General features: G+C 30.7%; 1 protein-coding gene across 1 annotated transcript in view; it reads left to right on the forward strand.

The window, feature by feature from the left end:
• Positions 1–16,093, forward strand: part of SPOCK3 (SPARC (osteonectin), cwcv and kazal like domains proteoglycan 3) — a 155,679-nt gene extending 139,586 nt beyond the window's left edge. Inside the window, exons 4-7 of the mRNA XM_081813098.1 lie at positions 1,225–1,446; positions 6,211–6,273; positions 9,121–9,258; positions 12,028–16,093. Coding sequence (XP_081669224.1) covers positions 1,225–1,446; positions 6,211–6,273; positions 9,121–9,258; positions 12,028–12,197 — 593 coding nt within the window. The 3' untranslated portion in view covers positions 12,198–16,093. The remainder of the gene's footprint in view (positions 1–1,224; positions 1,447–6,210; positions 6,274–9,120; positions 9,259–12,027) is intronic.
• Positions 16,094–16,129: the final 36 nt, after the last annotated feature.

Genomic DNA, 16,129 nt, shown 5'->3' on the forward strand with positions numbered 1-16,129 from the left:
CCTGGTGGTGGGTATTGAGGAGGGCACATTCTGCATGGAGCACTGGGTGTTATGCACAAACAATGAATCATGGAACACTTTATCTAAAACTAATGATGTAATGTATGGGGATTAACATAAGAATAAAAAAAAATAGATTGTGTACTAGAATATAAAATTAACCGCATGTGAGAATTTCATTCATAAATGGTTAAACTACTCTTCAACCCCTGGTGTTGAAGATTAAATTCTTTGGATATTCAGTTTTCAGAAAGTCTCCACAACTCCAAACACATCCTATTTTTCACACCAGTTAACTGAGTTATTATCTTACTGTCACTTGTAATGAATGGAAAATAGCAAATAAAACAGCAACTGGTCTACTGAAATACCTATTAAAGCTAGTTTAAGCCTGACAAAGAAGAATAGTTGAATGTAAATTTTTAAATTATGCTTCAAAACACTGACATCTCATGTAATGCTATTTAGGACACAGAGCTTTAGTGGGGCCTGTGGCTTATCCAAAGAAACCCACACTTTGATTGTTTGTACCTTGGGTGCAAACCTGTTCTGTCATCCCTCTATATCTGTGCCCATCCAGTGCTCTCTGCTGTCTCCCATTACAGCTTATTTTTAATTGTGAAAACTGCCTTGAAGGAAACAGAAGACAGAGTATCTGTGTAAATTACATGATGGTTATTCTTTCTCAGGATACGTATTCCTTGTGAAATACCATAATCACCATGGTTCCACAAAGATATAGAGCATTAATGATGTTATTTATTATGTGTTCATTTTACTTTTGTTAAAATTTTACTTTTTGTAAAATTTCTTTGGATGAAGATGAATTGTATTTCTTTATTAATGGACATTATTATTCAGTAATACCTATATACATATAAAAAGGCATTCATCATGACAACCTATTTATTAAGAAAAAGTTTGAACACTAAAAAGAATGGAAATGTATCTAATATAATTACAATAATAAGTGCCATTGAGTGAATGAATAATTAGTACTAGCTGCTTTATATTCTTGGTAATTAATCCTCGTAACTATCCTGAAAGGTAGGTATTACCATTCCCACTTTACTTTGAAATGAATTACCCAAGATGAGTTTAAAGCCTTATTCCAGACTGTTGGGTAGGTGCTCTGGCAGGAATCAACTATTATGTTCCTTTATATTGCTTGCTGCTAATTGTGACTTTTAGATTTAGCTAATTATTTTATATCTTTGCCTTTAGGATTTGATACCAGTATTTTGCCAATTTGCAAGGATTCACTTGGCTGGATGTTTAATAGACTTGACACAAACTATGACCTGTTACTGGACCAGTCAGAGCTCGGAAGCATTTACCTTGATAAGAATGAACAGTGTACCAAGGCATTCTTCAATTCTTGTGACACATACAAGGACAGTTTGATATCTAACAATGAATGGTGCTACTGCTTCCAGAGACAGCAAGGTAAAAGATGAGACACCTACTGATGCAGATAGTTGACCTGCATGTCAAATTTTATCTATCTCTTCATGATTTAAAAAAAAATAGTACATTTTACCCCATTCTTTTTAGTAGATATTTTTCTCATTAGAGTGTTTAATAAAAGAGCAAATAAGCAGCATGTTAAACAATATAACTCTGCTAGGGATACAAAACAGGCTAAACAAGATGAAAAATAGTAATTAATATTTCATATTAACGCACTTCATTACAGTTTCCATTATGAACCACCAAGAAGCACATAGAGATATGAGAACATAGATATTAAAAGTAATCATTAAAATTAATTTGCTATCTGCTTTGCCCATGGTGTAAAATAAATGTTTTTTTTTTTAACACTATACTGTGGAGTTTTAATGTTCTATTTTGTGATCTTATTAAATGAGCTGAATGAACCATTGCATTCACCATAAAGTTAGTTTTACTCATTTGATTTTAAAATGACTTAGCCTTTCAAACTTTTAAAAATAACTTAGCTTTGTAAAAATTCACTAGCATACAAAGTATCTTGATTCTCTGGAAGAGGCAAGATAACTGGAAGTGTTGGGATAATGTTAGTTCTTTTGGCATCATTCTTTACTGGAAATGCAATGTAACGTTGAAACCATGCTTACATAATCAATCATGGTGATTAGAATTAAGTAGCTAAGGGAAAAAAATCCAAAAAACTCACATTATGATAAAGTTTGCAGAAACTAAGGAAACAATAGTATGCATAATTTTGATGCTAATCTTAAAGAACAAACTGGGAATTAGTCTAATGTGATACACCTGCTATTGTTACTTCATTTTAAAATTCTTTATGGCTAAGAGAATGTACAAGCTACATTAAACTGTATTAGTTATTCTCAGCTTTTCATATGAAAAACTAACACCTTATGTGTTAGTTTTAATCTTTAAAGTCTTTAAGACTTTAAATCTTAATTACTTCTCCACATAGTAATAGTTTAGTAACTAGGGATGAAATGATTATCCATAAATTGATTAGCAGTGAGTCAACGGCAGGATCTGTAGAGTAGTTTAACTACTTACAAATTACTTTAAACAAGGTTTAAAACTTAGATTTTCTTTATTAAAATACTTTGAATCCTACACACACACACACACACACACACACACACACTGTTGATTTTACTAACGCGTATTTGCTTACTAGGTAATTGCCTCTTCTAAAAACCTACATGTTAGTTTTATTTATTTGTTATTTTATTTATTTATTTTTTAAAGATTTTACTTATTTATTCGACAGAGACACAGCAAGAGAGGGAACACAAGCAGGGGGAGTGGGAGAGGGAGAAGCAGGCTTCCCGCCGAGCAGGGAGCCTGATGCGGGGCTGGATCCCAGGACCCTGGGATCATGACCTCAGTCAAAGGCAGACGCCTAACGACTGAGCCACCCAGGCACCCCGACATGTTAGTTTTAATAACTAGTGTACATTTAAATCATTTAAAAAATAGAAAAGCAAATCCCGATAAACCACTATAAAAAGGTATGTGGTCTTTTTATTACGTTATTTCAGTTAATTTTTTTTAGTGTTATGATGGCATATTTAGTGTTTATCCACGAAAATTTAAAAATATTATGAAAAATTCTGGAAGTTTCTTCCACAGAAATAAATACTTTCATCTTGAAACATTTCTGGATTTTGCAGCAATATTTGTAGAACTGATTAAAAGTCCTCAAAGAAAAATTTTGCTTTATATACTTTTCATTTATTAAGTAGTATTCACCCAAAGTGTTAAAATCTTTATAGCCATGTGAAGATCTCTGAAATCATTTAATACATGGCAGAAATAAGCAAGTAAAAGGATTTATACATCTTCCTCAAAGCTTAGGAGAATTTGGTTAATTATGTTTACTACTTTAATATACTAGAAAATGTTACAAAAGCTCTATCAAGGTAACTGACAAGAATAAAAATAAGAATTGGCTCATTAAGTAATTTCACGAAAAAGAATAACCATTTATTTAAAACATGTTTTCAAATGTTTCACCTTATAAAAGAATGTGGTTTTCTTCATTATTTATTCAATAAAACAACAAATTCTTTAGCTGTAATTGGAATAAAATATATTTGCCTATATGTTAGAGTAATATGTATAATATATATAAATATATAATATATAAGTAATAGTTATAGATACATAAATATCTTTGCAAGTGATTTTAAATGATAGTTGAAATCTTAATTAAGCACTCCAAGTATACCTAAGTTAAAGGCCAGACAGAGCTGCCTTATAAATAATAGGAAAAATATTTCAAAATCAAATATTATGTGTAGATGAACAGCTGAATCTTTCATGATTTCTCTTGAAAAATTTTTTTTTTTTTAAGAGAGAGAGAGAAAGTGCGAATGGGGTGAGTGGCAGAGGGAGGGACAGAGGAAGGAGGAGGGGGAGAATCTTAAGCAATCTCCTTACCTAGTGAGGAGCCTGACAGGGACACAGGGCTCTATCTCATAACCCTGAGATCGTGACCTGAGCTGAAATCAAGAGTCAGATGCTTAACCAACTAAGCCTCCCAGGCACCCTTCTCTTGAAATTTTAAAATGTTCCTACATACATTGCTTGTAGGTACTCATGTTTATTCTGTGAGGTTATTAATCAAGAGTCAGATTCAAACATACTTGGATTTTCAGGCAATGTCATAGCAAACATATAGAAATATTATTTTTACTTTGCAATAACTAGCCCATAGCAATTAGAAAAACTGCTTTCAATATAATATTGAAACTTCAGCTCAAATTATTCCTCTGGGTTCTAAATATTATATTTAGAGGGCAATAAATTTTTAAATGTCTAGTCTGTAATCTCATACTATGTAACTTGATTCCTATTACTTTAATACTTAGCATAAGAGACCCATTATTATTAGGAAAAACAAAAAGATAAATTGGATCAATTTCAAAATGAAGTAGAACAATAAGCTAATTATTTAGACTTTTCAAAAAAATTACTTCTTTTTTTTGAAAGATCAGGTTCTTTTTAATTTCTAGAAATAAAAAAAAATCCAAAATGCTAAAAGAATAATTTAACAAATATCCATATACCCATCACCCAGAAATAAAAATTGTCAACATTTTATAATATTAATGTCAAGATTTTTTAATTAAAAGCATTATAAAGTTGAAATCTCTTTTGCATTCCATGCCCAATCCAATCTCCTCTCTCACTCTGCTCTGGTAGGCACCATCAAATCTAGTTTCCAATCCACTATTTGTACATTTACATGAACACATTTGTTTTGATGAACAATTCACACTATTGTGTTTATTATAAAATATGCATAGGGTGTCGAACTGCTTGTACCATTTTGCAACTTGCTTTTCTCCTCCCAAATATCACTATGTTTTTTTTTTAAATAAGTTTTTCTATTTTAATTGCAGTATAGTTAACATATAGTATTATATTAGTTTTAGGTGTACAATATAGTGATTCATCAATTCTATACATTACTGAGGGCTCATCATGACAAGTGTACTCTTTAGTCCCCACCCCCTATTTTCCCCATCCTTCCACCCACCTCCCCTCTGGTAATGCTCAGTTTGTTCTCTGTAGTTAAGAGTCTGTTTCTTAGTTTGTCTCTCTCTCTCTCAAAAAAAAAAAATTATGTTTTCTTCAGATTTTAGATTTCCCAAGGAAAAAGACTTGATCTTATAAATTTTAACTATAAAATATATATTAAGCACTTTGTCTCATTTCCTCATTACACTTTGTTACTTGCATGCAAATTTAATAACTGAATATTGTGAAATTGGTGTAATAATTTTTAAATTATTTGTTAGCTATACCCTGCCTTTTCCCTAAAAAGTTGTAGTATGGGAAAATAGGAACTAGTTTATTGGTTTGCTGTTTCAATAATTTATGATGCATTTTTATATAACAGGTTTTTAGAAAATGAGCTAAAATACATTGAGCTGTTTGAATATTATTAATTAGAAAATATATTTATTATATAAGAATATATATAATTATATATATAATAATACAAAAGTCAAGCTATATTGTTTCTATTTAGAATTTTATATTTCTCTGAAAATATTTTCCTTTAGGTGGTTGATTTTGAAAATAAAGTCATACTTATTTCTAAATTTGTTTATTTTTTAAAAGACAGCATATTAGAAATTATGGTATATTATCTCTTGTTTCGACATTGTATACATACTTAAAGTATCTGAATGAAACTAAAAAACCAAAGCCTGTCAGCATTATTCAGTATCAAAATTTATTTTTTAGATTACTTTTTTAATGTAAAGCTATTTCTCTGTATCCATAGAGACTTTTAAATGAGGGAAAAACATAATCAGTTAATTGTTTGGGCACTAATCCATCAGTTGGATTTACATTGCTGATTTGATTGATTCTTTAAAAGTAAATGGTAAGAACCATTTTTCATCATATAAGTATTTCTTACCATTCTTTCTTTCTTTTTTTTTTTTAATCCAATTCGGTCTCTCTGCAGAAAATCAAGATAATCTAATATCAGTAATTAGGAAAGCCATTCTCTCTCTCCATCTCTGTCCCTCTGTCTCTGCCTCTTTCTTTCTTTCTCAGCATATCCAGATAGATACACATATATGTATCAATATGTATGCTCTATAAAATAAATTAATATATAATATGTGTCTTTTTAAGCCATGTAAAGACCAACTTAAGTTTGATAACATAGAAATTATACTTTTTTGTTTAACTATAATCCTTGAAGTAACATTTTTAATGTCATTGCAGACCCACCTTGCCAGACGGAGCTCAGCAATATTCAGAAGCGGCAAGGGGTAAAGAAGCTCCTAGGTGAGTAATAGATCATTCTTCTGAAGCCTTTATTGCTTACATAAATAACCCCAGGGAAACAGCAACATAAAATCAATATTAACCCAACGATAGACTACACTAAATTTCAGTAACAAAATTTATGAAGTTTTTGAAAGCCATTAAACTTACTTTTATTATCTAACCTATTGAAAGATATTATGTGTTTTATTACCCTAATATAATGTTCATTTTGAAAGTTATTAAGTGAAAAAGAGATTTAAACAATGCTAAAGTTAAAGCATCAGCAGGAACTTTAATTCTAAATTTATTGTAAACAATTCAAGAATAATGACATGCATATATATATGTAGAGAGAGACAGAGACAGACAGAGAGAGAGAGACAAAGAGAGAGAAATGGGTGAAAGATGGGTAAAAGCATGCCCTGAGTACCTCAGGTAAATTTGGATAGACTTTTTAATGTTTTTCATCAGCACTTTTTACTAACTTACTTTTTTTTTTTCTAACTTACTTTTAGCAAGTAAATATATGTATTAAATAGTTGATCGATAGATAACAAATTTCACCCAAAGCCTTGAAATATTAAAATAATCAAGAGATTATTAAACTATTATGCATGATTATTTTGTTTATTCTTCTAGAAATACAATTTTTAAATAAACTCTTGTTCAAATAATTTTAAAGAAATTTTACAAAGATTAGTTTGCATGCATAGTTTGCATACATCCTTTATTCAGCCTCCCCCAAAGTTACCATCTTATTATGTATCAAATAACCATTGTCTATTTGTCAATTCTAAGAAATTAACGTTACTATGATTCTATTAATTAAGACTTACACTTTATTTGGATTTCACCAGTTTTCCCACTGATGTCCTTTTTCTATTTTATGATCCAATGCAGAATACCACATATGTGATTTTTTTCCCATATATATTAATGCCCTTGAGTATTTAATGGCACATAATTTTATAATGTTTTTGAATCTTATTATTATGACATGCTATCTTTGTAATTACAATATTGTGTGTTTAGATGAGTTTTTTTATATTACTTGAAAATCCATAGTTCAAAATGAAAAGCCTAATTGTTGTTGTAATAAAGATTTTTAGATGTGAGGAATTACTAATGATAAAACTACAATGTGTCATGTTTCTTTTAGCTCTGTTACAAAATGCATGCCATACCACAGCCCAAAAGTGAAATAATGCATTCATGCATAGGTTTCTTTGTTTCCACAAAGCAAAATTTATCCATGTACAATGGGAGAAGCCGTTGAAATTCAGTTGAAAAATATTTTAGATTTGATCAAGGATTAAAATTCAAGATTTGATTATTTGAAGCTACAAAAAATGAAAACATACTTAGTGTGCATTTGGGAGGAGTCACTTCTATTCTTTTTATATAATAAACATGGAAGTTATAATTAGAAACCACTGAATGCCAGAAATGTTTCTTTTAATTTGAGCAGAATAATGGCACTTATCTGAAAATTGACCAGTTGTTATATAGGAGTAGGGTGCCACCTGTCCCCATTTGTGGGGTCAGTCTTGGTTGATGTCTGTAGTTCTAGTATGATTCTTAACAGTGCTCTCTTTCATTTTCAAAGGATACTGGCATAAAGTATAAATTAAATAACTATATGTCATAACGCTTTTATGTCAAATATATTCAAATTATGGTAGCTTTTTAAGAGGTAGAGAAAGAATGGTGAAAATTGCTCTAATTTTGGTGGTCTTAAATCCATGGAAGATTTTCCATATTGGTAATACTCTACTTCATTCAAAGACCAAATCTTTCAAAAGATTTACAATTTTAAAATTAAATTGATTATATATCAGAATTTTGGAACTTTTAAAGAGATAAAATTATGATCCCATATGGTTATGAAACTAAATGAATTGAAAGAATTTCATGTTTTATTGATTTATCCTGCAGTTTTTTTTTTCCTTTCACTAGATAAATATAGTGTGATATATATATTGGTCACTGAGGAAAAAAAATAATGGTCAGGAAAGACAAGAAAATTTTCTACTTTCCTAAACCTTACATTGTTGTGTTGATGTAAACATTGAAGAAAGTGAATTCACTTCTAAATTATCAATTAAATGTTTATCATTAGCGATGTGCCAGATACTATGTTAGATATTGTAAATGTGAAAATAAATGTCTATCATTCCCACTAGACTGACTTTAAGAGTTGTTAATATAACAATCAAAACCAAGAGAACCTAGAATTCCCAATATAGAGGATATCACAGTGTAGCGGTGGAAACAAGCAGTGATAAACTATACACACACACACACACACACATGACATCGGAAGTATAACAGAAATCCTCCAGGTTAAGAGAAGTCTTCATATTATGGGTCATATATAAGTCAAGTCTTAAAATGTAAGAGGGAGGGAAGGAGGAGGGATTACAGATGAGAAAAAGATAAATGAAAAGATGAAGCAGTATTGAATTTGGGGAAAACAGCCTGATGTGGATGGAACAAGCTTGGAATATATGAACAAAAATTTGGGGAAATGAAAGTAAAAAGTTGGCAGCGATGACGGTAAAAGGAGTGGTATGCCATGCTGAGTGGTCTGGATGATTTAATACACATGGCATTAACTAGGTTCTAATCCTGTATTATGCCTCTGAGAACATTTTGCAGAATTTGCTTAACAAAAGAGACATAATGGCCTGCTCCATGACAGCAGTGACCTTACCTATCTTGTTCAACATGAATCACTAGTTCTCAACCTGGAGTGGGAACTCCATGCATGTATGTCTTGAGTGAATTAATGCATAATGGGTGACCATCAAAAAGGAGTGCAACTTATTTATAATGTGTGTGTGTGTGTGTGTGTGTGCTTCACAGGACAGTACATCCCCCTATGTGATGAAGATGGTTACTACAAGCCAACACAATGCCATGGCAGTGTTGGACAGTGCTGGTGTGTTGACAGATATGGAAATGAAGTAATGGGATCCAGAACAAATGGTGTTGCAGATTGTGGTAAGAAGGGTTGTTTATTTAATCATTTTTCAAGCACAGGATAAGTTCTTAAGAATCTCATTCATTTGTTCAAGCTCTCAATGAAGACCTACTCTACGCAAAGAATATTAAATATATTGGGGGGAGGGATGGCAAAAATTGTCATTTATAGCATATGAAAAACTTGCATAAATAATATATGGAATGGCACAACTTGGGTATTTTAAGATGGGTTCTTTTCACTACTCCAAACACAGAAAGTATGTTAAGTACCTCCTGTTTTCTTCTCAAGTAAGGCAGACCCTTGTCATCCACTCTATTCCAGGTCAGCTAACCCTAGCGTGTGCTTTGTCCCCATATAGCACCCTTTTGTCTGTATACCTTTGGAGAAATTGATTTAGGACATATGCAGGCAAACTCACAAAAGAAAGGCTAACATTTTAAAAGTAAAGGATCATCAGTTGAAGCTATCTGAGCATATTTCTTTATATTTGGGTGGAAAAAAACATAGTTTAAATGTTTAAATGGTAATTATAATTAATATTCTAATTATTTTTATGAATATGATGTTTATGTATAGACCTAAAAATAATATTACAGTTAAATTGAGCATCACATACATGTATTTTAAAGTTGTAAATGTGGTATCTTTTTTATTTCATAAAATATTTTTTCAGAATGCAAATTTTAAATGAGTATTTTTGTTTGTACAATGGTGGTTTTCATTACAAAAGCCATTTAGCTGTACACACACAAAAACACAACATGCACACTCACATGCTCATGTACACACATATGTACTAAGAATTAATGGATTATGTCTCAATTAATATACATAACCAAAAATGAGAATAAAGTACTTGGTCAGTCTTATATTTTAGATAATGTTTAGTTGTCTCCTTTATACAATTTTTTAAAAATTATTTTATTTATTTATTTGAGAGAGAGAGTAGAAGCAGGGTGGGGAGGAGCAGAGGGAGAGGCAGACTCCCCACTGAGCAAGGAGCCCAACGCCAGGCTTGATCCAAGGACCCTGGGATCATGACCTGAGCCGAAAGCAGACACTTAACCGAGTGAGCCACCCAGGTGCCCTCTTTAAGGCAATTTTTAAACTGACAGACTGTGATTGCTTAAAAATATAAATGCTAAACTATATAAAGGTAATCTCATCTAGTGCTTAAATGCCTCTTCTGCATTTAGTTATTCCATAACATTTTTAGTAGATTGGTTTTGGTTTTCTAGCCAGTGTTATTAGATTTAAGTAGGATGAAGTAGTATTCAGTACATGCTTAACATAACTTTAACACATAAAGAACATATCTTTCTAATATATAATTTAAAATGCCTGCATTATTAATTACAACAATTATCAGTGATGCCTGTGATGGATAAAAAATTTTAACTTTTTTAATGTTGTAAATAAAAGTTATATTGGAGATGAATTCAATGAGTGAAGAGGGAAATTGTTTTGAGAACATAACTTAAGTTTTCTTAGCATGTTGAAATTATTAAGAAGAAACATGATGTAGGAGGATAGAAATAACATTGTCCTCACATAAGATATGGATTTCAGTGTGTTGTATTATGATATCAATTTATAAACATTGGATTACATTTATAGGATTTGTTTTAATTAGCTACCAAAAACTTATAAGACTAAAATATTAGAAAGGGTAGAAGATAAATACACACTAACATTTGAGGAGTTGAAAAATAAATATAATGAGATATATGTGCATTACGGCCTCCATAAATAGTAATGAATGTATTTCTAAATATTTTTTAAAGTACTGACTTAGCTATGTTAGTTTTCTATTGCTGTTGTAATAAATTTCCATAAATTTATTGGCTTAAACCACACAGATGTATTACCTTACAGTTTTATATGTCAGAAGTCGAACATGGGTCTTCTTGAACTAAACATCATCTGCATACTTTCTAGAGGCTCTAGAGGAGAATCTGTTTCCTTGCCTTTTCCAGCATCTGTAGGTTGCTCACATTTCTTGGCTCATGGACCCTTTCCTCCAACTTCAAAGTGAACCATGCTGCATCTCTTTGACTCTTTGTAATCACATCTCCCTCTGACTCTATCTGGGAAAGGTTCTTTGATTTTAAGGATGCATGTGATCATCTGAGCCCACCCAAATAATCCAGGATAATCTCTCCATCTCACGGTCCTTAATTTAATCACATCTGCAAAGCCCTTTTACCATTTAACATCACATTCACAGTTTCAGCAATCAGGAAGTGATGATCTTCAGGGAACAATTATTTGCCTACTCCTCTAATAGAAGAAATTTAAATTTTTTTGTAAATTTCAACATTTCACATGGACTTCTATAAAAACTGAGCTGAGATCAATATTACTGAACTGAAAATATTGCATATCAGATCTCATTGGTTCTGCTTTTTAGCACACAAATTTCCACAAATGATAAAGAATGGATTTTTCCTTATCTTTGTTAAATAAGTTAGAGAGAAAAGTAAAATTTTATTAATTTGCTTAATTTATTTAAAGATTTTATTTATTTATTTGTCAGAGAGAGAGAGAGCGCATAAGCAGGGAGAACGGTAGGCAGAGGGAGAAGTAGGAGTCGGTAGGCGTTGGTGTGGGACTCAGTCCCAGGACCCTGGGATAATGACCTGAGCTGAAGGCAGACACATAACTGACTGAGACACCCAGCATCCCTAATTTGCTTAATTTTCATCATAATTTTATATCCCCCAGCAATTATCCCACTACTCAGGCAAATAACATTAATAACATTAATGCTTACTTTTTTCCCTAAGCTATTGATTTTGAGATCTCTGGAGATTTTGCAAGTGGAGATTTCCATGAATGGACTGATGACGAAGATGATGAAGATGATATTATGAATGATGAGGATGAAATTGAAGATGATGATGAGGATGAAGGGGATGATGATGATGATGGTGATGATCATGATGGATACATCTGATTGATGAGAGCTGAGATCAATATATTCTACATTTCTATTATTTACAAAGTGGTAACCTATTGGAATGACCTTCTTGCCCCAAAACAAAATGATTCTAAAACTCACATATATTTTGTATAATTATTTCAAATATTGGAGCTAATGTCATAGAACTTCATGTTTAAATTAGAATCATTTACTTTGATTTTTGATATGCCTTAGAGAAAAAGAAAATGCATATGGAGTCTAGCCAGACAAAAGAAAGTTAGGAAGAACTACTGATATAAACAAAAAGTTTTCACAAGAACAAACTATATATATCTCCCACAAACAAAACAACAACCAGGGCTTGAGGTTGTATATGTTATTTTTCTGAGAGAGATTCTAAGTTGAATTTACAATAACTTATTAGTGGCCTGGGTCCCAAGGATTTTATAAAAATAATCATGACCTTAACTGCTATTCCAAGTAGCATCTTCCCAAACCTACAGTGAGTGAGGGGATACCACAGGGTAAGAAAAACAGTGACAAGTGTAGAATCCTCCATCGTGTTTACATTAATAGTGATGCTTTCAATTATGACATTACTCTGGATATGCTAGGATATTTTACAAAATGGCAAGTACAGAAAACCATGGATTCTGAAAGTTAAAACCTTAGTTGTCCTTTCTAATTTTTATTTTAATTCAGATAGCATTCTCATGTAGATTTTCTTTATATTCTTAAACAGCATGATTTCTTTACCTTTCTAGATTTCTTTATCTTTCTGACCAGCAATTTAGGGTGCAAAATTTAAAGTAGGAAGACAAAAGGAAAGATTCATTTGAATCCACATTTTCACAAGAGGTTTGTCATTTGCCTCAATACAAATTTAAAAATCTTAATTCTTGTTTTATTTCCTATTTTAGATAAAAATTTGCATTTAATCCTAGAATTATGCCATTTTTATTACTAGTGTCGCAACTTAGAGACTGTATTGTATGGTGCCTTGCAAAATAGAAATAGAAAGGTTTTAGCATGCATACCAATATAGGATATTAGGCAATATATAAGCACACCTAATTAACAAATTAATACCAGTAAAGGTACTGCTGCTGGAATGAAGAAATGGAATATGTTTCTTTCTTTTTTCTATTGTTACATAATTGCCATGTGGACTTGTTTATGATTATTGTGTAGAGTAGCATTTAAGATTTAACTGTAACAAAAATTACTTTAAGTGCTGTATTTAAGTTAGCATGTTAATTAATTGTGTAGACATTTTGGCAAACCATCACTTTTAAGTATATCAGACCTATGGTTTTGTGCCCATAATACAAATGGAAAACCCTATTGAATGTTGCACATTGGTATCATAATTTAAACAGTGGGTCAACTCTTCTCCCAATATACAATTCATTAAAAGTAAAATTGGTGAATTATTTCCATTTGATTTATACACACTAAAAAATAAACTTTAATGTTGACTTTATGTAATATTTAAAGTACAATGCGTTTTCTTTCTTTTACTGTTTATGTATAGTTTACAAAATAAAGAATCTTGTAACCAAATTAAACTGTTCCTTAATGATTTTCTGGGTTATAGATAAAAGCATGAAGGGTTCTTAATATTTTCCTTGATTTTTAAAATGAATACATCACAAACTAGCTAGGAAAGTTTTTTGAAAATTTTGAATTTCAGAATCAGAGTTCTTGGCATCTTGGATATTGTTTTCCTGTATATGTTAAAAAATGATTTTTGTATGTTCATTTGATTTTTTCATTTGACATAGAATTGCAAAGTTTTTGTTGAGGGTGTTATTTTTAAACCCATTTTTGTGATATCATAATTAAAATATTGAGCTAAATTTCTATAGTGACAGCCTTTTTGAAGAGTGATAGAATAACCTTATCTACTTAACAAATGTATAAGAATTATAAAATATAAGTTGTAGATGGTTGGAAGAGGACAAAAAACCTACAAATTCTAAATAGAAGTTTAGTAAATGGATTTAAAGTAGCAAATATAGTGGCCTTGAAATTAGCTATTTTTTTTAAATTAAGCTATTTTTTTTGAAAGCAACCAATTCAACAGTAAATATAAAATTGAAAATATTTACCTTATTAAGCTTTATATAAAGTACATGTTTGTGTACAATATATATTTGTATATATGTGTATAAAATTCTATTTGTGATGTATATTAGGTCTCTTGAGCATCCCTTAATTCATTTTGTATATTTTAATTCAATACAACTATATTATTTATTTATTCCAAAAATATCAATATTGAGCACTGACTCTAACCCAGGCACTCTTCTAGGCACTGTAGATTCACTGGTGAACAAAATCATTATGAAATTAATATTCTAATGTGGAAGATAGGTGATACATTTAGCCCCAGCCCATAACATAATGTAATTGCATTCAGTACTGGAAAAAAATCAAACAAGCTATTTCTTAGATTTCACTTGGCTAAAAAATGATGTATTTTGAACCCTTAAAAAGAATCCTTGATACAAAATCAAAATTTTAAAGGAGCATTTTTGGTTAAAAAGAATCAAACTACTGTAACATTTGTGCTTCTGTGTATGAGAGGCAGGACCCATGTAAGTTAAAAATTACAAGACAGTCTGAATCACAACAAACTAAAATTTAAACTCATTAAAAGAAAAAAATAGAAACATATAAATAAAATGTCAAAAGCTCCCGGCATGTCAAAAATCTAATGTGGAAATTCATAAGTGCTTTTTGTTGTTCATACCTGGCATAAAAATGTGGATATGTTACCTAACACTATCCAGGGAACAAGCTGAATTAAAAACAAATGTAAAACATTTTAACGTTTATCGAAAGGACATGTAGCCTAAAGCAAACCTTGTATTTCTGCCAACCTTTTAACAAAATAAAGTCAATTAAGCCAAAAAATCAAAATCACTAGAATTTTCTAATTAATTAATAAAACAGATAGATACTGAGTTCTTTATTTTGAGTATAAATATTTACATATTTTCATTTTATATGAAACTCAAAAAGATGTGAAAAGTAACTCACAAAATAAACATTGATTCATACGACCTGCTCATAGCTTATTTAGAGTGGATTTAGAAAGTTTTATAAGAAAACATTTGATTTGAAATGAACATTTTGATGACATGTTTTGTATACAATGATACTGTGACTGTAGGCAATAGGTCATTCGGGGCTCTATGCTTAGTTCATTTGTGAGACCACTAATAACTGGGGAAAAAATGGAGAAAGAAAATCAAACCAAACAGAACTGTCATCAGTAATGCACTTGCTTTGTCTGATACATAAATGTATGTGCATGTACACATGTACATACACACAATTAATAAAATTTTTGTCTTGGATTTAAAAAACAATGGCTAGATCAATTCACATTTATTTCTCTTTTGCTTGTTCATGATAAACGAAATATATGGAGCATACCAGATTTCTCAGATGAAGTAAGAAAATGCTAAAATCTATCATACCTACAGTGGTACAAGTATATAAATGAATAATAATATGAGCTCCCTGCAGGCTGTTTTTTTAAACATTTTAACTGATATTTAAAAAAACATAACTGATATTGAGGTTAATGAAAAAAGCATTTTCATTCATACTGGTACACATTTTGATATGAAATAATATCAGCTTTTTACTTCTATGTTTTAAAAATATTTTAAAAATTGTAACTTGACTTCATGTAATTTTATCAATGATTGAGTCAATGAACACTTTAAAGAGAACATCATAATGTTAGCTATAAACAATACTCATTCCCTCCTGGGGCAAAGCAATTTGGAATAGTCTTTTTAAATAATCCCTATTTTCTCTCCTCAATTGTATTTGAATTTCTGCCATCTTTGTACTACCTAATGCCTGTTTTACCTTATTTGCTATATGTTTCAATAAAAAGCTTAACAAGTAAATGAATATAAATCAGTACATCATGAAACACGAATTAA

This window comes from Leptonychotes weddellii, chromosome 2 (genome assembly GCF_054177405.1).
Source record: "Leptonychotes weddellii isolate Sample4059 chromosome 2, ASM5417740v2, whole genome shotgun sequence".
NCBI lineage: Eukaryota > Metazoa > Chordata > Mammalia > Carnivora > Phocidae > Leptonychotes > Leptonychotes weddellii.